Below are 20,984 nucleotides of genomic sequence, written 5' to 3' on the forward strand. Positions count from 1 at the left end.
CATTCCCGAAAAGCAGGCCACTTTTTTATTTAAAATGAAAAATGAATTCCAAATTTTCAAAGACGCCCTTACGCGTGCAGCTGGAATGCTGCATGACCCTGGGTTCGACAGTTCTGATACAAATGTCAAAGACGGGTGGGAAAAGATGCAGCCGCAGCCGGCCCATGACGTGCAGCCAGCCGGGGCAATGGTTCGCGGATGCTCTTAGTCACCGGGTCAATCCCCATGCTGTGAAGTCGCGTAGGGTCCGGCCGGCCGACGGGCGTTCTCGGGGCTCGCCGGGCGACGTGCTCTGACTTTGGATGGCGTTTGGCTCTTTGCTTTGGGACGCTGCCGACCCTGCTGTAAGGTGAGCGCCTGGGTGCCCCCCCCGAGCCGGGCCCCCCCCCAGGATGAGACCCACCCAGCTCCTCTGAAGAGCCATGAAGGGGCTGCTCCAGGCGGGGCCCCATGGCCGGAGACTGCCCCTCCCCAGCCACCCTGCGGCCCTGGCCCTGGCATCAGACCTCCCCAGGGCTGGAGCTGTGGGCCGCGTGGCGGGCGGCAGCTGCTCCAGGAGCCCGGCTGGGGCCGGAACTGGAGACCTGTGCTGGGTGGAGCCAGCCAGGGCGGGGTTGCTCAGCGGCCAGGGCCAGCTGGGGCCATGGGGGGGCAAGGTTGTCCCTGTGGCTGGGGCCAGGTGGGGATGCATGGGGAGGGGGGTGGACTGCTCCAGCACCCAGGGCCAGTTAGGGCAGTGGGAGGTGGGGGACAGGGCTGTCCCTGTGGCTAGGGCCAGCTGGCGGTGCCTGAGGGGGGCTGCTCTAGCAGCCAGGTCCAGCTAGGGCCGTGGGGGGGGGGGGGACAGGGGCTACTCCAGCGGCTGGGGCTGTGTAGGGGCAGGGCTGGATTAAGGGGGGGCTAGCCGGGCAGCTGCCCGGGGCGCCAACGTCTGGGGGGCACCCGATGGAAGTGGTAAGGGGCGCCGTGCACCCGGGAGCAGGGCCACGCATACACCACGCACACGCTGCCCGGGGCGCAAGTATGGCTCGGTCCGGCACCTCGTAGGGGGGCAGGGCTGCTCTGCTGGCAGCAGCTTCCCTCTGCCCCAGGTGGGGACTCGCAGCAGCCCCACGGGGGCAGCCCCCACCCTGCCCCGGGCTGCCCCAGGAGCAGCACTCTCCGGGGCAGGGCGCGTTTCACCTTCTCCCCACGAGGCGGGGTGGGGGCTACCTGGGAGAATCTCTCGGGGCAGCGCCACTGGTGGGTGCCACGGTGGCACGTCTGAGGAAACTCTCTGCGCTCACAGACGGAAAATCTTAGGGGGAGGCTGCTCTGGGGTTCTCACCGGGAGGGGCAGTAGGTGATGCTGGTGGGGGGACACGATCTCTGGCCCTGGCAGGGGCGGCGTGAGGCACAGTGGGGGGCGGCGCTTGGTGGGAGCTGGGCCCAAGGGATGGCCCGGCCAGGAGGGAGGTTCCCTGCCCCGGCGCAGCTGCCAGGAGAGCAGCCGAACGCGGGGCGCCTTCTGGCAGGACGGAGGCCCAGCTGCCCTGCAGGCCAGGCTGTACCCGGGAGCCCATCGTGCCAGCATCAGGCCTGGTGGTGCCCATTGACACCCCAGCAGGGACACGCCCGGCCAGGCATTTGCAAACTCTGTTTAATTTAGTGCAATAAATGTCCCGATTCCGCCTCTTTCAGCTCCAGGATCCTGGTGGGAGGAGGCGGGCGAAGGGGGGTTGTGCTGGGCAGCAGACGGGCGTCCTTGCCCTGTGAGAGCTGGCTCAGCCGCGGCATCCCGGAGGCACCGTCACGCCAGCCGGACACAGGTCACATGAGTCACTGCATGCACGAAGGGGTGTGCGCCCAGAGCAGGGCCTGTCCCCTCCAGCAGGGGGCGCTGCTCCCCCTCCCCCCACACTCACACACACAGACAGCAGGGCCTGTCCCCTCCAGCAGGAGGCGCGTGCGCGCACACACACACACACACACACACACACAGAGCAGGGACGGTCCCCTCCAGCAGGGGGCGCACACACATGCATGTACCCACACTCGGGGAGCACACACACACACACACACACACACACGCCCCAGCCCAACCCAGGCCCGGCGTCACTCCGGCGGGGGCAGTTGCGGCTGGGCACTAGGCGGGGGCTGCTGGAGGGGGACGCGGGGCTGTGGCCTGTCCTGCTGCGGGGAGACCTGGCTGCGGCTGTGCAGGGGCGTGTTCGGGCACTGGATGTAGGTGATGAGGCTCAACAGGGCTGTGGGGGGAGAGCTGGGCTGAGCGGAGCTTCAGAGGGGGGCCCAGCCCCCCATTACCCTGGACCCTCCCCCGATAGCCCCCAGCCCCCTCATTACCCCATCTTCTCCTCCCATAGCCCCCAGCCCCCCAATCCACAGCCCCCCCATTACCCCGTCCCCTCCTCCCATAGCCCCCAGCCCCCCAATCCACAGCCCCCCCATTACCCCGTCCCCTCCTCCCATAGCCCCCAGCCCCCCAATCCACAGCCCCCCCATTACCCCGTCCCCTCCTCCCATAGCCCCCAGCCCCACAATCCACAGCCTCCCCATTACCCCGTCCCCTCCTCCCATAGCCCCCAGTCCCCAATCCACAGCCTCCCCATTACCCCAGCCCCTCCTCCCATAGCCCCCAGTCCCCCAATCCACAGCCCCCCCATTGCCCCATCCCCTCCTCCCATAGCCCCCAGTCCCCCATTACCACAGCCCCCCCATTACCCCGTCCCCTCCTCCCATAGCCCCCAGTCCCCAATCCACAGCCTCCCCATTACCCCAGCCCCTCCTCCCATAGCCCCCAGTCCCCCAATCCACAGCCCCCCCATTGCCCCATCCCCTCCTCCCATAGCCCCCAGCCCCCCAATCTACAGCCCCCCATTACCCCAGCCCCTCCTCCCATTGCCCCCAGCCCCCCAATCCACAGCCCCCCCATTACCACAGCCCCCCATTACCCCATCCTCTCCTCCCATAGCCCCCAGCCCCCCAATCTACAGCCCCCCATTACCCCAGCCCCTCCTCCCATAGCCCCCAGTCCCCCATTACCACAGCCCCCCCATTACCCCATCCCCTCCTCCCATAGCCCCCAGCCCCCCAATCTACAGCCCCCCATTACCCCAGACCCTCCTCCCATAGCCCCCAGTCCCCCAATCCACAGCCCCCCATTATCCCAGCCCCTCCTCCCATAGCCCCCAGCACCCCAATCCACAGCCCCCCATTATCCCAGCCCCTCCTCCCATAGCCCCCAGCACCCCAATCCACACCCCTCCCATTACCCCACCCCCTCCCCCATAGCCCCCAGCCCCCCAATCCACAGCCCCCCATTACCCCAGCTCCTTCTCCCATAGCCCCCAGCACACCAATCCACACCCCTCCCATTACCCCACCCCCTCCCCCATAGCCCCCAGCCCCCCAATCCACAGCCCCCCATTACCCCAGCTCCTTCTCCCATAGCCCCCAGCACACCAATCCACAGCCCTCCCATTACCCCACCCCCTCCCCATAGCTCCCAGCCCCCCAATCCACAGCTCCCCCATTACCCCACCCCCTCCCCCATAGCCCCCAGCACACCAATCCACAGCCCTCCCATTACCCCACCCCCTCCCCATAGCTCCCAGCCCCCCAATCCACAGCTCCCCCATTACCCCACCCCCTCCCCCCATAGCCCCCAGCTCCCCAATCCACAGCCCTCCCATTACCCCACCCCCTCCCCATAGCTCCCAGCCCCCCAATCCACAGCCCTCCCATTACCCCACCCCCTCCCCCCATAGCCCCCAGCCCCCCAATCCACAGCCCTCCCATTACCCCACCCCCTCCCCCCATAGCCCCCAGCCCCCCAATCCACAGCCCTCCCATTACCCCACCCCCTCCCCCCATAGCCCCCAGCACCCCAATCCACAGCTCTCCCATTACCCCACCCCCTCCCCCCATAGCCCCCAGCTCCCCAATCCACAGCTCTCCCATTACCCCACCCCCTCCCCATAGCTCCCAGCCCCCCAATCCACAGCTCCCCCATTACCCCACCCCCTCCCCCCATAGCCCCCAGCACCCCAATCCACAGCCCTCCCATTACCCCACCCCCTCCCCCCATAGCCCCCAGCAGCCCAATCCACAGCCCTCCCACTACCCCACCCCCTCCCCCCATAGCCCCCAGCACCCCAATCCACAGCCCTCCCATTACCCCACCCCCTCCCCCCATAGCCCCCAGCACCCCAATCCACAGCTCCCCCATTACCCCACCCCTCCCCCATAGCCCCCAGCAGCCCAATCCACAGCCCTCCCACTACCCCACCCCCTCCCCCCATAGCTCCCAGCACCCCAATCCATGGTCCCCCCATTACCCAGCCCCTCCCCATATCTCCCAACCCCTCGGTATCTCTCCCAGGCCCCACGCCAGGCTCTCACCGCTGGCCAGGAAGAGGAAACCGGCCAGGCAGCCCACGTAGAAGGACCAGCCGCGCTGCGGCTTCATCTCGGGGTGGAAGGGCTCCGAGATCTTGGTGAAGGACACCCTGAAGGTCAGGACACTCGCCAGCGTGCACAGCCCTGAAGCAGAGGCAAGGCGTGGGCTGCAGCCTCCCTGCCCGGCCCCACTGGGCTCCCAGCTGGCTGCTCCACCCCAGAGCCAGCCACCAGGCCAGGGCCCTGTGTGATCAGCCCCTGCCCAACCCCAGAGCCAGCTGCCAGGTCAGGGCCCTGTATGATCTGTCCCTGCCCCGTCCCAGAGATGGGCGCATCCTGGGGTGGGTGAGTGGTGCCTGTATAACCAGCCCCGTCCCAGAGATGGGCGCATCCTGGGGTGGGTGAGTGGTGCCTGTATAACCAGCCCCGCCCCAGAGATGGGCGCATCCTGGGGTGGATGAGTGGTGCCTGTATAACCAGCCCCGCCCCAGAGGTGGGCGCATCCCGGGGAGGGTGAGCGGTGCCTGTATAACCAGCCCCACCCCAGAGGTGGGTGCATCCCGGGGCGGGTGAGCGGTGCCTGTATAACCAGCCCCGCCCCAGAGGTGGGCGCATCCCAGGGCGGGTGAGCGGTGCCTGTATAACCAGCCCCGCCCCAGAGGTGGGCGCATCCCGGGGCGGGTGAGCGGTGCCTGTGTAACCAGCCCCACCCCAGAGGTGGGTGCATCCTGGGGCGGGTGAGCGGTGCCTGTATAACCAGCCCCACCCCAGAGGTGGGCGCATCCCGGGGCGGATGAGCGGTGCCCGTGTAACCAGCCCCACCCCAGAGGTGGGTGCATCCCGGGGCGGGTGAGCGGTGCCTGTATAACCAGCCCCACCCCAGAGGTGGGCGCATCCCGGGGCGGGTGAGCGGTGCCTGTGTAACCAGCCCCACCCCAGAGGTGGGCGCATCCCGGGGCGGGTGAGCGGTGCCTGTATAACCAGCCCCACCCCAGAGGTGGGCGCATCCCGGGGCGGGTGAGCGGTGCCTGTGTAACCAGCCCCGCCCCAGAGATGGGCGCATCCCGGGGCGGGTGAGCGGTGCCTGTATAACCAGCCCCGCCCCAGACGTGGGCGCAGCGCGGCGGGGGCAGGCGGTACCTGTCAGGGAGTTGGTGATGGCGGCCAGCCGGTACTTGTGGAAGGAGTGGAAGGAGATGAAGACAGAGCAGACGGCGATGAAGCCCAGCAGAGTGGACAGCGTCATCAGGGCTTTGACCACCTCGAACGTCACTGCGGGATCAAGGGCCCAGGCCGGTTACCGAGCGGATCTCCCTGACCCCAAGACACTGGTCTGAGATACAGCTGGGGGGAGCCCAGGGCTGGGCTGGCAGGGGCTGTGGGCAGGAGTGGGGGGCACGGGCAGAGGCTGCAGGTGGAAGTGGGGGGCACCAACGAGATGGGTTGTGGGGGGCACCAGTGGGCGGCCAGGGCTGTGGGCGGGAGTGGGGGGCACTGGCGGGGGGGCAGGGGCTGTGGGTGGGAGTGGGGGGCACCGATGGGGGGTAAGGGCTGTGGGCGGGAGTGGGGGGCACCAGCAAGGGGGTAGGGGCTGCGGGCGGTAGTGGGGGGGTGCCTGCCGGGGGGGTAGGGGCTGTGGGTGGAAGAGGTGGGCGCCGGCAGGGGGTCAGGGGCTGAGGGCGGAAGAAGGGGGCGCCAGTGGGGGGCAGAGGCTGCGGGCGGGAGTGGGTCACCGGATCGGGGGCAGGGGCGGGAGTGGGGGGCACCGGCAGAGAGGCAGGGGCTGCAGGCGGAAGAGGTGGGCGCCAGCGGGGGGGCAAGGGCTGCAGGTGGAAGAGGGGGCACCGGCGGGGGGGGCTGTGGGCGGAAGAGGGGGCGCCGTGGGGGGGCTGTGGGTGGAAGAGGGGGCGCCGTGGGGGGGCTGTGGGCGGAAGAGGGGGCACCGGCGGGGGGGCAGGGGCTGCGGGCGGAAGAGGGGGCACCGGCGGGGGGGGGCTGTGGGCGGAAGAGGGGGGCGCCGGCGGGGGGCAGGGGCTGCGGGCGGAAGAGGGGGCACCGGCGGGGGGGGGGGGGGGCTGTGGGCGGAAGAGGGGGGCGCCGGCGGGGGGGCAGGGGCTGTGGGCGGAAGAGGGGGCGCCGTGGGGGGGCTGTGGGCGGAAGAGGGGCACCAGCGCACTGTCTGTGGGGCCGGGCAGGGGCCCATACCCGACCCCGTGGGCAGTTTCCTGCAGAACCAGTTGAGGCAGATGTTCCACAGCCCTATGGTGGTCTCGAACCCGTGGCTGCTGATTTCCAGCCAGTACGGGGAGACCAGGGCCAGCAGCTCCGTCAGCAGGCTCAGGCAGGACAGGACCTTGGTCATCTTCCTGAAGTTCAGCTTCTCAGCCAGCCCCGGAAACACTGGGGGAGGGGCGGATCTGCATTAGGGGGGGCAGGGTCCCCCAGAGCAGCCCCCTCACCAGGGTTCGGACCCCTCCCCCATTTGATCTCGCGGAATGACCCCTGCCCCCTCGTTAGCCAGCTCCCCCCGCCCCATCACAGCCCTGGCCCCCAGGAGCCACATGGCTTCATGAGGCCTCCTGCCCGTTACGCCCCAATGGGCCAGGCCCCCCTTAGCCCCGACAGTGCCCCCCGGCAGCTGGTGCCCCTCCCGGCCCTGTGCCATGTACTTGCTGCAGGGGCCATCCCGACGCCCCCACGGCCTCGCGCCCCCATGGCCCCGGCTGCCTCCAACTGCCACGGAACCTCCCCGGGGGCCCCGCGCCCACCCAGCGACCGGCAGCGCAGGGGTCTGGGGTCACCGGCCTCCCCTGCCGCGCGGCCCAGAGCCCGGCTCCCCGCTTCATCCCAGAGCCAGGGAGACGGGGCCAGCCGCCACCCTGCCCCGCCCCGCTCACAGAGGGCATCTGCTTCTGGGTGTGAAGGGGGGTTCCCCTGGCATGTCCCAGCATGGCACTGGGGGGGGGCGCTGTGCTGGGGGGAGGGGAGGCTCTTCTGGGGCTGGCAGGACCGGTCCCCCTGGGCCAAGGCAGCCCATAGGGGAGCGTGGACAGGCCTCCCATGTCTGCAGTGCTAGGCCCCGTCCGCGGCCAACGTGCGGATCTCTCACAAAGCAAACCAGGCCTGACTCAAGCCTGGGGCACGAAGCACGGAGGCCAGGCCGAAAAGGGGTGTGTGGGGGGGGAGTTAGGAGCCTGGACAGGACAGCGAGAGCAGGCCAAGACGACCAGAAACAACCTGGCACTAGCACGTCCCATGTGTGAGAAGAGAACACGCCAGAGACAGGTGAAAAACTACGACTGAGGCGCTTTGGCAAAATGTACCCTAAGTACTGGCATCATAGGGATCTTACGCAGAACGGAGCAATTGGGAGCTCTTGCCAGAACGGCCACGTCGGGTATAAATGGAGGTGTAGGAAAGATCGGCGGGGGGTGGGGTGGGGCAAGGGGTCCCTGCAACCCTACGCGCTGCAACAAGGAGCGGAACCAGCCCCTACCGCCCGATGCCTTGTGGACGCCTCTGCATGTGGGGAAAGAAAGCGGCGGCGACCGCGCACCTGACAATCGTACGGGTAGCGGCATTGGAACTGTGGGGGGGTGTGAGTGTGTGTCATAGACATAAGTACGGGTACGTTCATAGGCTGAGAACTGGCTCGTGTAGTGCCCTGGGGTAGGTGTGAGATTGTCTGGGCTGACACTCGGGGTGTCGGACTAGCTTGCTTTGCAGCCCATGGCTGGAACCTCGCACTGCAAGTTACCAAGCGCTCAGCTGAGGTGTTTTACTGGCTCCTCTCGGGTCTAAAAATCGAACCACACGACAGAGCCCTAGGGGGCGCTGTGCTGTGGGGGCAGGGCTCCCCCCGGCTGGCAGGGCTGGTTGTGCTGGGCCAGGGCAGTGCTAGGGGGCGCTGTGCTGTGGGGGCAGGGCTCCCCCTGGCTGGCAGGGCCGGTCCTGCTGGGCCAGGGCAGTGCTAGGGGGCGCTGTGCTGTGTGGGCGAGGCTCCCCCTGGCTGGCAGGGCCGGTCCCGCTGGGCCAGGGCAGTGCTAGGGGGCGCTGTGCTCTGGGGGCAGGGCTCCCCCTGGCTGGCAGGGCCGGTCCCGCTGGGCCAGGGCAGTGCTAGGGGGCGCTGTGCTGTGGGGGTGTGGGGCTGCCCCAGCTGGCAGGGCCGGTCCCGCTGGGCCAGGGCAGTGCTAGGGGGCGCTGTGCTCTGGGGGCAGGGCTCCCCCTGGCTGGCAGGGCCGGTCCCGCTGGGCCAGGGCAGTGCTAGGGGGCGCTGTGCTCTGGGGGCAGGGCTGCCCCAGCTGGCAGGGCCGGTCCCGCTGGGCCAGGGCAGTGCTAGGGGGCGCTGTGCTCTGGGGGCAGGGCTCCCCCTGGCTGGCAGGGCCGGTCCCGCTGGGCCAGGGCAGTGCTAGGGGGCGCTGTAGCCTTTTCTCTGAGGGTATGTCTACACTACAGCGTTATTTTGAAAGATCTTATTTCGAAATAGCGCGTCCACACTGATTGGACGCTGAATCGCATTTAAGGCCAGCCGGAACTGGTTCCGACAGGCCATAAGGTCAGACCTTACCTTGTGGCCAGGGCAGCCAGCAGGGCACCCTGGGAAGGGCTGGAGGCCCCCTATTTGAAAACAAGTGTCAACACAGCGCTTATTTTGAAATAGCAATTTTGAAATTGGCGCTATTCCTCGTGGAATGAGGTTTACCAATTTCGAAATAAGCCCTCCGCTATTTCGAATTAATTTCAAAATAGCAGTTGGCTCGTGTAGATGCTAAGAAAGTTATTTCGAAATAACGTTGCTGTGTAGACATACCCTAAGAGGCAGGGCTTGAATCCCAGGGGTCTGGGCCAAACCCCAACAGGGACAATTCCATTCAGCTTCCCTAACCCCCCCTTAGACTGTGAATTTTCATTCACTTCCCACCAGAAATTGCCGAGTTACAGTGAATGAAACAGCCACTGAGCCCTGCCCCAGAGGTGGCTGCATCTGAGCACCCAGAGAGCCCTCCTCATGCGACATTATGTGCAGCTGTTTCCCACCCGCCCTGCCCCTGAGGTGGCTGCATCTCAGTGCTGGGTGAGGCCGCACAACCTGAAAATGGAGTCTGGAACTTGGAGGGTGAAGTGGCCTGAGACAGCCGAGCGATTTTACCCGGAGGGTTCAGTGACTCTCTTGCTTTTGGGGGATGGTTCGTACAAGTGGCACCTTGTGCTCAGCCATGCACGAGCAGGACTCCTGGCTTCAATTCCAAGCATGGGAGAGTCACATAAACTTGCGGTGCCTCAGTTTCCCATCTGTAAAATGGGGATAATCTACCTTTGGCTACACAGATTATATTTAGGAGGGGCAGGGACTGTTTCTGTCTGGGCAGAGCCCGGCACAATGGGGCTTTGATCTCGGCCAGCATCTGGGCAGCGCCCGGCACAACAGGTTCCTGATCTCAGAATGACTCACATACCCAGACCAAGCATGTAAACTCTCAGGACTTTATACAAATGCAGCTGATGGCACCGGCAGAAACAGGTGAGGGGAGAGCATGGGGCGAGGGGGCTCTCTGGGTTTCCCCTGACAGCTGTGAGCTCAACCCAGACGACAGGCTGGAGTAACTAAAGCCCGGATGAAGTCCCATGGACGAGGCAGGGGAATGGCAGAGCAATGCAAAAATATGTGGCCTACAGAGGAAATAGTCCCAGAGGCGGAGGGATACACGATTCAGTTAATTGACAATGTCCCAGCAAGAGAGGAATATGTGATGGTGCGGAAAAGCCCAGAGGGGAAAAAGGCCCGGCAGCGGCGAGATATTCAATAAGTGCTGACTGAGAACGGAAACCCCCCCGGGCACTGGCAGGCTATTCGATAGGCTAATTGGGTCTGCGATCACGTTCCTTCCATGGATGGAGACCTCTAAATGGGGCTGAGAAAAACAAGTCCCTCAGTGGAGGGATATTTTATAGCACAAAGGGTCACAAAAGAGTCCTGGTGGTGGTCGGAGTGGGGGAGGGAGATCGAATAGGCCTGAATGTGAAAAAGTCTTAGTCGTGGAAAGATCTTCAGTTGTGCTAGGCACCATCGAAAGAAAAATGTCCCAGTGGTAGCAGGATAGATGACAGTGCAAAGTGACACTGTTAGGAAAAAACTCCCAGGAGCGGAGGGATATTTGATAGTGCTAAGGCTCATGAGAGGATAATTAGGCCTGACAGTGAAGGGATCTCCAATAAATCCAGCTTACATCTATGACAAAATAATCCCAGTCATGGAAGGATATTAAACACTGCAAAAAAATATTCCCTTGGCGGATGGCTCTCCCAATGGTGTGAAGAGCCAGGTGAGGTCACAGCTTGGAATATCCATGGACCAATCGGCATCCAGGATCCAGCAGGGTAGGGTGGCTGGTTCGAGCGGGGAGACGGGCCCTGGAAGCCAAGGGGGATGGCGCCCCCGGCTATGCCAGGGATGTGCCCATCCCCCCCTCCGGGGCCACTTGGCTGCCCAGCTTGGTGCCCAGGATAGGCAAATGCTTCTGGGTGATGAGGCTCGATATTCCTGGGCATGGAGAGGAGAGAAGAGTTCTGAAAAATTCCTGGGAATTGAAACTTTTCCAGAAGACGAGGACAAACACGTTTTTGCCGATTTTGGGGGGGGGGGGCCCAAATGCATTTCAAACACAGATTCTTTTCTTCTGAAAACCAGTTTTGAAAATGGAATTTTAAAGGCAAAAGTGGTTCCCAAGCTGAAATTTTGTCACGGAAAAATACATTTCAATTACACATTTTTTCTGAAAATGGTTTTCAATGGATTTTGCCCTTCCCTCCACAGATTTTTCCCAAAAAGACATTTTCCAGGAATGAATTTTTTTAACATAAACGGCTTTTCAAAACCAGAAGCCGTTTCTGTTCCATTTTCCTTCAGAAAACTGGATAAGGGCTTCAGGGAAAATGTTCACTACAAACTTCGGATTTCTTTTTGGAAAAATTCCCACCAAAATATAAAATTTGTTCCCCCCCCCCCCCAAATTAGATTCGGGTTAAAAAGTCTGTTTCTGGAAGGAAAAAATCTCCCCCCATTCTGCTGCTGGACCCCTCGTATTCAGGGACCAGCCTCCCCAAGGAAACATCCCACATTCTCCACCACCCAGGCCCCATTCTCAGACGTGACTGGGCTCCCCGGCTCGGCCATACGGGGATGGGACTGAAGGCAGGGGCCCCTTGGCCCCGCCCCCTGCCCTACATACCGGCAAGGGCGAAGGCAGGGCCCACAGCCCAGGACAGGTAGAAGGCCCAGTCGTAGGTGTGCTTGATCTCGGGGTGCGGGGGCACGTGGATCTCAAACACGAGGAATGTCACGGAGCCCAAAAGCCCTAAAGCCCCTGCGGAGCAAAGGGAGAGTCTGAGGGGCATGTGCCTTCCGCTGCCACCAGGGGGTGCTGGTGCTTTTGGGCAGAGGCGGGGCTCCCGGTGTGCTGTTACGGTAAGAGCCAGCTGGGGATGCACCCCCCCCCCCCGATCCAGGACAGCCCCAGCCCCCCCCTCAGTGTAATTTAGGAAGGGCAGGGGGTGATGCCCCCACCCTGAGATTGGTACCAGGAGCTCCAGCACCTTGCCCTGTGCCCCCCACTCCACCCCACACTTACAATTCCTACAGGTACTGTCCTATCACAACCCCCAGCCCTGAGTGCACCCCCAGGGGGCTTGCAATAGGACAGTACCTGTAAGCAATGGAAGTTACTTTCACCCCAAGCTTCTCTTCTCCTTGGGTGAGACAGTCTGTGGAGATAGGCCCCTACGGGCTAGTCCTCCTACCCATCCCCCCAACTCGCCCCTTTATCTGTCCAGCTGTGCACCCCATTCACCCAGCTCCACCCCTCCACCAATCCATCCAGCTGTACACAGCCCACTGTCCATTCCTCCCCTCCCCCCCCCCCACCAGCCATCATCTGCCCAGTCACCGAGGCAGGTGCCAAATGGGGGGATTTAGACGAACAGGATGTCTAGACCCCAGGCCTAGGCTGCACAAGTCCCAGGCTCTACCCTTGGCTGCCTGCATGCCCTCTCGCTCAGCCTCCCTGTGCCTCAGTTTCCCGCCCTGGCCCCCAGCAGCCCTTGCAACCACTGGAGAGCAGCGAGGTTGCTGGACCCAGCAGCCTTCCCCGTGCTACCTGCTGTGAAACAAGTCATGGCGGAGACGTTGGTTTCCGGGAAGAACTTGCTCGCCTGGCGGAGGAAGGAATTGAAGCAGCACAAGGCGGAGATGAAGGCGAAGATGATCCCCAGCAGCAGGAAGCCCCGGCTGGCGTCCAGCATACCTGGGGGTGTCGGGAGAATCAGGCAGCCCGGCCCGGGCCCCACCCCAGACCCCCCCCCCCCCGCCTCACTGCCCGAACAATGAACATGTATCGCCTACGGACAGCTGACGCTGGATGGGGGATGTGGGAGAAGGCCGATGGACACCACGGACTCCGATTGACACCGGCTGATGTTCACCAGCTGGGGGACCCCCTGGACTCCGGTGGTTGCTGGTTGATGGACACCGGCTGGGGGACCCCCTGGACTCCGGTGGTTGCTGGGTGATGGACACCGGCTGGGGGACCCCCTGGACTCTGGTGGTTGCTGGGTGATGGACACCGGCTGGGGGACCCCCTGGACTCTGGTGGTTGCTGGTTGATGGACACCGGCTGGGGGACCCCCTGGACTCCAGTGGTTGCTGGGTGATGGACACTGGCTGGGGGACCCCCTGGACTCTGGTGGTTGCTGGGTGATGGCCACCAGCTGGGGGACCCCCTGGACTCCAGTTGACACTGGCTGAGGGACACCGGCTGGGGGACCCCCTGGACTCCAGTTGACACTGGCTGAGGGACACCAGCTGGGGGACCCCCTGGACTCCAATTGACACTGGCTGAGGGACACCAGCTGGGGGACCCCATGGACTCCAGTTGACACTGGCTGAGGGACACCGGCTGGGGGGACTCCAATTGACACCGGCTGAGGGATCTGCCCCATGGACTGCAGCGGTTGCTGGCTGATTGAGATCCGGTCCCGTCGGGCCGCCGGCCAAGGGGCGCAGGAGGACACGTACTGGATCTGGCAGGCAGGCTCTTGCAGAAGTTCCCCTTGCACAAGCTCCATATCCCCAAATGCAAGGTCCCCACCTCCGAGCTCAGGAGCAGCCAGTAGGGACACGCGCCGGTGAGCAGGAAGAGGAGGAAGCTGAAGAGGTTGAGACAGATGTTCACCGCCCGGTAGGGGAACATCCTGCCCCATGCAGCGGGGCCAAGCCAACCTGGAGGGAGAGAGGCGGGGCCGTGAGGAGCCAAGCAAAGGCTCAGGCAGGGGGGAGCCGGCGGACGCAGCCCCGCTGACCAGCCGCCCCGCCCCAGGCCTTCGGTGGGGGGGAGACCCAGAGGAAGCACACACTGTGCCCACTGCTCCGGGGCAGGCAGATGGATAAATGGGTAGAAGGGACCGTAGGGGGCAGGAGGGGGGAAGGTGGGGACGGATGCAGGGGGGATGGGGATGGGGTTGGAGAGGTGTGAATGGGGACAGGAAGACGGAGGGATGGAGGGGTGGATGAAGGGGTGTGTATGGGGATAGAGGGATGGATGGACAGATGGAGGAAGGGGGAAGGGAAGGATGCACAGGTGAGGGATAGATGGATGGGTGCATGGATGGATGGATGGATGAGGGATAGATGGATCACAAATGGATTGAGGGATGGACGAGGGGTGGATCGGTGGGCAGATGGATGATGGATGGACAGATGAGGGATAGATGGATGAGGGGTGGATGAGGGATGGATCGGTGGGTGAATGGCTGGTGGATGGATGGATGGATGGATGGATGGATGGATGGATGGATGGATGGATGAACAGACGGATGGATGAGAGATGGATGAGGGGTGGATCGGTGGGCGAATGGATGGATGGATGGATGGATGGATGAGGGGTGGATGAGGGCTGGGTGGGTGGTGACAGAGAAACAGACCCTCACTGCAGCCCCGAACTCCGTATCTGCGACTCGGGCCAGCGTTGCTGCCGGGGCCTCTGCCAGTCGTGGGGGCTCTCGCAGGCACGTCCCGGGCTGGCTGTGCTGAGTTAGGGAGCCCGGCGGGCCAGCAGGACCCCGCTTGGCTGCGGCGGTGGCTCCGTGAAGGCTCCCAGTGATGAGTGGAACCCTCTGGGTGTGTCCAACTGCCGTGGAACCCTCCACCCACCAAGCCGGGCCCCTGGCCAGCCCCACAGGCAGCGCCCCGGGCGGGGGCGGGGGCGGGCTGGGAACAGGGAGACGTGGATGGAAACGGCTCAGGGGCCGGGCCCGGGGAGCAGGGACAGCGCGACGGTGGCGGCAGAAGCGCCGCGTTCCGAGCTCCTGGGGCTGAGCCGGCGTCCGGCGCTCAGAGAACCGGGGGCCGGGGCTTGCAAAGCTTTGCCCTGGCCATGGGCCTCCTGCACGGCTCCACGGCCTGTGTCAGGGGCACGTCGCCTGTCGCCAGCTTCCTGCGAAGGAAACGCCGCGTTTCCTGCCTTTGGGGTCGGTCGGTTCCGCCGCCGGCCTTGCGCTTGCTTTGTCGCGTGGGCCTGCAGCCCAGGGCACCAATGGGGCCAGAGGGAGCCCCACCCGCCCCAGAGGTGGCTGCATCTCAGTGCCGGGCAAGGGGGCCCCGTACCCGGCCCCCACGTGCAACACTCCTGCCTCTGCTGGGAATACCTGGCCTAGGGCGGAGGAGCGGTTCACACGGCTCATGGCCACCCACATGCGCAAGCCCCCCCGGCCCTTCCCCCTGATCCGGCCCAGCACAGAGCAGAGTCCGGCCGGGGGCTTTGGCCATCACCGTGTCCTCGGTATTAAATCCTAAGATCAGAGCCCCCCAGGGGCCACCGGAGACAGGCAGTCTCTCCCGGCCTCTGGCCCGTTGGCCTGCGGCTCTCTGGGCCTGGGCCCCTGTCCCGAGAGCCCGTCTCGCTCTGCTCCGCTGCACTTTGAACCCGGGCCCCTCGCGGCGAAGGGACCAGCCCGTCTCCCTCTGTCCGGCCACGTCGGAAGTGTCTGCAGCCCGCGGCCTGACCCAGCTCCTCTTTCCCCTACTGGCCACCCCCAGCTCCTTCAGCCTGCGCCCGTCCGGCGCTTGGCCCTTCCCGTTGATCGTCCTTGTCCCTCGCCTCCGGATCCTTTCCAGTCGCCCTCCGGCCTTTCTGGGCCTCAGGGACCCGCCCTGCCCCGGCAGCTGTTCCATCCCCGAGCATGTCGATGGCCCCGTTCTGTTGTGCAGCCCCCACCGCTGGCAGCCCAGGTTGCGACAGAGCCAGCACCGAGCCAGGAACAGGGCCCAGGAGCCCTGGGAGGCAGATTGGGCAGGATGTGAATTCAGCTGACAGGGCAGGAACGATGCTAATAGGGGGCAGGGCCTTGGGTTATAACAGTGCCCCCTACAAACCCTGCCCCCTGCAGAACAGCGCCCCCTAGTGCCATACTGGGGCACTGGGGCCAGCTCTGCCTGCCTGGGGAGACCCCGCCCCTGCAGCACAGTGCCCCCTAGTGCCATACTGGGGCACTGGGGCCTATCCCTGCCTGCCTGGGGAGATCCCACTCCTGCAGAACAGCGCCCCCTAGTGCCATACTGAGGCACTGGGGCCTATCCCTGCCTGCCTGGGGAGACTCCCGCCCCTGCAGCACAGCGCCCCCTAGTGCCATACTGAGGCACTGGGGCCTATCCCTGCCTGCCTGGGGAGACTCCCGTCCCTGCAGCACAGCGCCCCCTAGTGCCAGGGAAGGTTCCGTGGCAGTTGGCGGTAGCTGCAGACAGGCGGGGGCAGACAAGCTCTCTGGGGCCATGGGATGGAGCCGCAACCAGCTCCGCACCCTAGTCCTGCAGCCCCGATGGAAACAAGGGTCTCGATGTCGGGAACAGGCAGTGAGTGAGTAAGGTGGGGTGAGGAGAGATCTGGGCCCCTAAAGCACCCTCAGAGCAGCAGGTCCTGTAAAGAGAGAGTGGTGTGTGTCTAGGGCTAGATAGATAGATACACACATGCTTACAGAGCTAGCTAGATAGATAGAAGGGGTGTGTGGAGATAGATAGATAGATAGATAGATAGATAGATAGATAGATAGATAGATAGATAGATAGATAGATAGATAGATAGATAGATTAAATTAGATTGTATGAACAGAGAGTGGGTTATGGGCCATATGGACACATGGGGTGTATGGGGATGAACAGATGGAAGGGGTATACAAGGATGGACAGATAGATGGGGGTATATGGGGATGGAGGGATGGATGGATGGATGGATGGATGGAGAGTACATGGAGACGGACAGACAGATGGATGGAGGGTGTATGGGGACAGATGGATGGATGGATGGATGGATGGATGGATGGATGGATGGATGGGGGGTGTACAGGGATGGATGGGTGGATGGACAGAAGGGGGTTGTACAGAGATGGACGGATGGATGGATAGGGGGTGTACAGGGATGGATGGACAGATGGGGGGTGTACAGGGATGGACAGACAAATGGGGAGTGTACAGGGATGGATGGATGGATAGATGGGAGTGTATGAGGATGGATTGATGGATGGATTGGGGGTGTACGGGGATGAGCAGGCAGCCAAGTGTGGTGACGGATGAAGCGGTGGATGGGACGGGCGCCAGAGGGGGTCTCCCCCACTCAGACTCCTGTCTCCCCGTAGGGCTCCCCCTCCCAATGGCAGCCTGGGGACCCTGCGCTGTGTGAGCGCTGGGGCCACCTGCGCCAGCCTGGCCCTGCTCCTCGTCGCCATGGCAACCCCGCGCTGGCTCCTCATTGACTCACCCGAGGACGGGTACCACAGCGGGGTCTGGTGGCTCTGCTCCCGGCCCGTGTGCACCAGCATCGTCAGGGAGACGGGTAAGGGCCCTGCCTGATCCCCAGGCTCCCCAGCCCTGCTGGTGCCCCCCAACCCACAACATGCCCCCCCAGCCCTGCCGGTACCCCTCACTCCCAACCCATATCCCCTGCCAGCCCAGCCCAACCAGTGCCCCTCACTCCTGACCCTTAAAGAAAGCTGAGGGGGAACAAGAGGGTAAACAGAAACATTAGCTTAGCAGGGGAGGGGGAGCCCAGGGCTGGAGTAAGGGGGGGGCTGCAAGTCAGGAATGAGGGGCACTGGCAGAGCAGTTGGGGGAGGGGCTGTGGGTTGGGGGGGAGGGGCTGTGGCAGGGATGGGAGGGAGGGGCTGCAGGTCAGGGAGGCAGAGTTCCTGGCCCCCAGCTCTGCCAGTGCCCCCGACCCACAGCCCCTGCCCCCCAGCTTTCCTGGTGCCTGGCCCTCACTCCCAACTTACAGCCCCTGCCTCCCTGACCTGCAGTCCCTACCCCCCAGCCCCGCCCGTGCCCCTCCCTTCTGACCCACAGCCCCTCCCCCAACTGCTGTGCCAGTGCCCCTCTGTCCTGACTTGCAGCCCCCCCTTACTCCAGCCCTGGGCTCCCCCTCCCCTGCTGAGCTAACGCTTCTGTTTACCCTCTTGTTCCCCCTCAGCTTTCTTTAAGGCGATCCGGGCACTGCTGATCTTTGCGCTACTGGCTTCCTGCGTGGCCGTGGCCTCTCTGCTGCTCTCCTTCAGGCCAGGCGCCCGATGGCGGGCCTCTCACTTCCTGGTCTCAGCTGTGGCCAATTTCATCGCAGGTAAAAAGATCAGAACCCTTCCCTTCCCTCCATCCCCTGGAGAAACACGAGCCTCGGGCAGCCAACAGCCCCTGGCTATCTGGATGGCTCCTCTGGCACCAAGGTGCAGCCAGCTCTGGGGTGGGGCAGGTGGGGAACAGCCACACATAACACTGCCTGGGGATGTTCTCCTAGCATGGGGATGCAGCCAGCTCTGAGGCAGAGCAGGTGGGGAACAGCCACATGTAACACTTCACAATGATGACTCGCCCAGCACTGAAATGTAGTCAGCTCTGGGGTGAGATGGCTGGGGAACTGCCACACATAACGCTGCCCGGGGATGCACTTCTGGTGCTGGGATGCCACCTGCTCTGGGACGGAACTGCACAGGCTATGCCTTGCCCCCCAGTGCAGGATACTGGGGGAGTGAAGAGCTGTGGGAGCAGCTGATGGCTGGCAGCTGGAAGCATTCAGGGGTGTCCGGTCTCCCCAGGGCTGCTCGTGCTGATCAGCGTCGTGATCTTCACAGCGCACGTGATCCTGGGCATCGTTAACCCACAGGCCAGGGCCTCCTTCGAATGGGCCTTCTTCCTCTGCTGGACCCTCAGCCCCATCTTCGTCTTCAGTGGTGAGCCCCACCCTGGGGCAGAGTCACACACGGGGCCTGTGCCCAGGGGCCCTGCCCCCTGCCCTCCTCTTACCCCAGGGGCCACCCCCGGGCCAGCTCGGAACCAGAGCCAGGTCAGGGCAGGAGCCACCAGAATAGCCAGTTGAAAAGGGGCCCGGGTGGCTCCATTGAAATCCGGGTGGGACGGCTCCCTATCCCAGCCCTGTCTGGCTCCGGGAAGTGACCCCAGGTCCCTGCGGCCCCTGGGCAAAGGTGCGACCAGGGAGACTCCGCCCGCTGCCCCCGTCCCAAGTGCCAGCTCTGCAGCTCCCATTGGCTGGGAGCTGTGGCCAATGGGAGCTGTAGGGGCGGTGCCTACAGGCACAGGCAGCGCATGGCGCCCCCTGGCCCGTACACCTAGGAACCAAGGGACATGCCAGTCGCTGCCAGTTGCTACCTGAGGTCAGCCCTGGCTCTTCCAACACCTCACACCCCCTCCCGCACCCCCAGAGCCCTGACCCAGCCCAGGAGCCCCCTCCCACACCCCAGACCCCCCATTCCCAGGCTCTCCTCAGAGCCTGCACCCCAGCTGGAACCCTCACTCCCACCTGCACCCCAACCTCCTGCCCCAACTCAGTGAAAATGTGCAAGTGAGTGAAGGGTGGTGGGGAGACTGAGGAAGGGGTGGAGCCACGGGCAGGGGGCGGGGCCATGGGCAGGGGGCAAGCCAGGTTTTCCGTGCCATTAGACAGTTGACAGTTGTAGCCAGGCCTCCTGCTGTCAGCTGGGCTGCACCCACCGGCTCCCTCCTGCCCCACTGGACTTTGTGCCTGGGGCTGGCAGTTTGGGGGGCGATGTCCCCTCGCGCCCCCCCCCAAGCTCGGCCCACGCTGCAAGGCCCCTGTTCTGGAATGGGCATGCAGGGCTTCCTGCCCTGGGCCCAGGGTGTGGGGGGTCCAAAGGCTATTTGGGACATATTCCCCCCCGACCCCCATCTCACCACAATGGGGACAGGCTGGAGGGGGCGAGCCCCACTCCCCATGGGGGGGGTTCTGCTATCTAATCCTGCCCTCCCCCCTGCAGGGATCCTGTGTTTCTTTGTCCACAGCTGCCTCCTGGCACCAAGCCGCGTGGGACCCCAGAGCCAGGACAGCCTGGACCTCGAGGCGTCGCTGACCCAGGAGGAGTCAGAGGAGGGGCCAGGGGCAGGAACCCTCCCGCTGGGGCAGACGTTGCCAGCTCAGGAGGGGCCAGAGCCGGGGCTGGGGGCAGAGCACTTCCCACTGGAACAAGAGGGGCCAGAGGTGGAGACACCAGCCCAGGAGGAGGACAGGGGCCTGGGGCAGACGTTGCCAGCTCAGGAGGGGCCAGAGTGGGGGCTGGGGGCAGAGCACTTCCCACTGGAACAGGGGGGGTTAAAGGAAGGGTTGAAGGGGGGGCCGGGGGCAGAGCCCCTCCCCCTGGGCCAAGTGATGCCGGAGGGGGGGCCGAGGGCAGAGCCCCTCCCCCTGGGCCAAGTGATGCCAGAGGGGGGGCCAGAGGCAGAGCCCCTCCCCCTGGGCCAAGTGATGCCAGAGGGGGGGCCGAGGGCAGAGCCCCTCCCCCTGGGCCAAGTGATGCCGGAGGGGGGGCCAGAGGCAGAGCCCCTCCCACTGGGCCAAGTGATGCCGGAGGAGGGGCCGAGGGCAGAGCCCCTCCCCCTGGGCCAAGTGATGCCAGAGGGGGGGCCAGAGGCAGAACCCCTCCCACTGGGCCAAGTGATGCCGGAGGAGGGGCCGAGGGCAGAGCCCCTCCCCCTGGGCCAAGTGATCCCAGAGGGGGGGCCGAGGGCAGAGCCCCTCCTCCTGGGCCAAGTGATGCCGGAGGGAGGACTGGGGGCAGAGCCCCTCCCTCTGGGGCAGGTAACACTGGCTCAGGGGGAACAGGAGGGGGGAGCAGCTTCAGAGCCCTTCTCCCTGGGGCCGGTGAAACCGGCTCCAGGGGAGCTGGAGAGGGGGCAGGGGGCAGAGCCCCTCCCCCAGGGGCAGGAGGGGGCTGCACAAGGGGCTGAGGGAGAGTTCAAAGTGGGTGATTCGTCTTAGGCCCCCATGGGTGCCTATTAACCCTTGAGTGCCAGGACCCCTAGGGGCGAAGGAGCTGCTGGGCGGGGTCAGATGAGGAGATGAGGTGACTGTGGTTGTGTGGGTGTGTTTGTTGTGTGTGAGCATGGGGGTGTGGTTGTGTTTGTGTGGGGGTGTGTGTGGTTGTGTTTGTTGTGTGGGAGTGGGGTGTGTGGTTGTGTTTGTTGTGTGGGAGTGGGGTGTGTGGTTGTATTTGTTGTGTGTGTGTGGTTGTGTTTGTTGTGT

The 20,984-nt window shown here is 64.4% G+C and overlaps 3 protein-coding genes across 4 annotated transcripts; 1 reads left to right on the plus strand and 2 right to left on the minus strand.

Moving 5' to 3' along the window:
• Positions 1–1,621: 1,621 nt before the first annotated feature.
• Positions 1,622–7,175, minus strand: LOC142819623 (uncharacterized). The gene is made up of 5 exons (XM_075907895.2): positions 7,068–7,175; positions 6,604–6,798; positions 5,539–5,670; positions 4,402–4,542; positions 1,622–2,246 (listed from the first exon to the last, which is right to left on the minus strand). The coding sequence occupies exons 1-5, from the start codon at positions 7,111–7,113 to the stop codon at positions 2,095–2,097; spliced, it is 666 nt and encodes a 221-aa protein (XP_075764010.2). The 5' UTR covers positions 7,114–7,175; the 3' UTR covers positions 1,622–2,094.
• A 2,381-nt stretch (positions 7,176–9,556) lies between these two features.
• LOC142819626 (protein NKG7-like) lies at positions 9,557–15,038 on the minus strand. The gene is made up of 5 exons (XM_075907912.2): positions 14,374–15,038; positions 13,469–13,672; positions 12,552–12,698; positions 11,628–11,762; positions 9,557–10,939 (listed from the first exon to the last, which is right to left on the minus strand). The coding sequence occupies exons 2-5, from the start codon at positions 13,641–13,643 to the stop codon at positions 10,839–10,841; spliced, it is 558 nt and encodes a 185-aa protein (XP_075764027.1). The 5' UTR covers positions 13,644–13,672; positions 14,374–15,038; the 3' UTR covers positions 9,557–10,838.
• LOC112544519 (uncharacterized) lies at positions 15,038–20,975 on the plus strand. Of its 2 annotated transcripts, none has more exons than XM_075907878.2 (5): positions 15,038–16,304; positions 17,080–17,276; positions 17,907–18,053; positions 18,562–18,660; positions 19,723–20,975. In XM_075907878.2, the coding sequence occupies exons 1-5, from the start codon at positions 16,225–16,227 to the stop codon at positions 20,718–20,720; spliced, it is 1,521 nt and encodes a 506-aa protein (XP_075763993.2). In that variant the 5' UTR covers positions 15,038–16,224; the 3' UTR covers positions 20,721–20,975. The 2 variants fall into 2 exon arrangements, with proteins under 2 accessions (XP_075763993.2, XP_025036588.3); XM_025180803.3 differs by having other exon boundaries at positions 16,031–16,304; positions 18,526–18,660; positions 19,723–20,919.
• Positions 20,976–20,984: the final 9 nt, after the last annotated feature.

Source organism: Pelodiscus sinensis, chromosome 22 (assembly GCF_052426305.1).
Source record: "Pelodiscus sinensis isolate ZL-2025 chromosome 22, ASM5242630v1, whole genome shotgun sequence".
Lineage (NCBI taxonomy): Eukaryota > Metazoa > Chordata > Testudines > Trionychidae > Pelodiscus > Pelodiscus sinensis.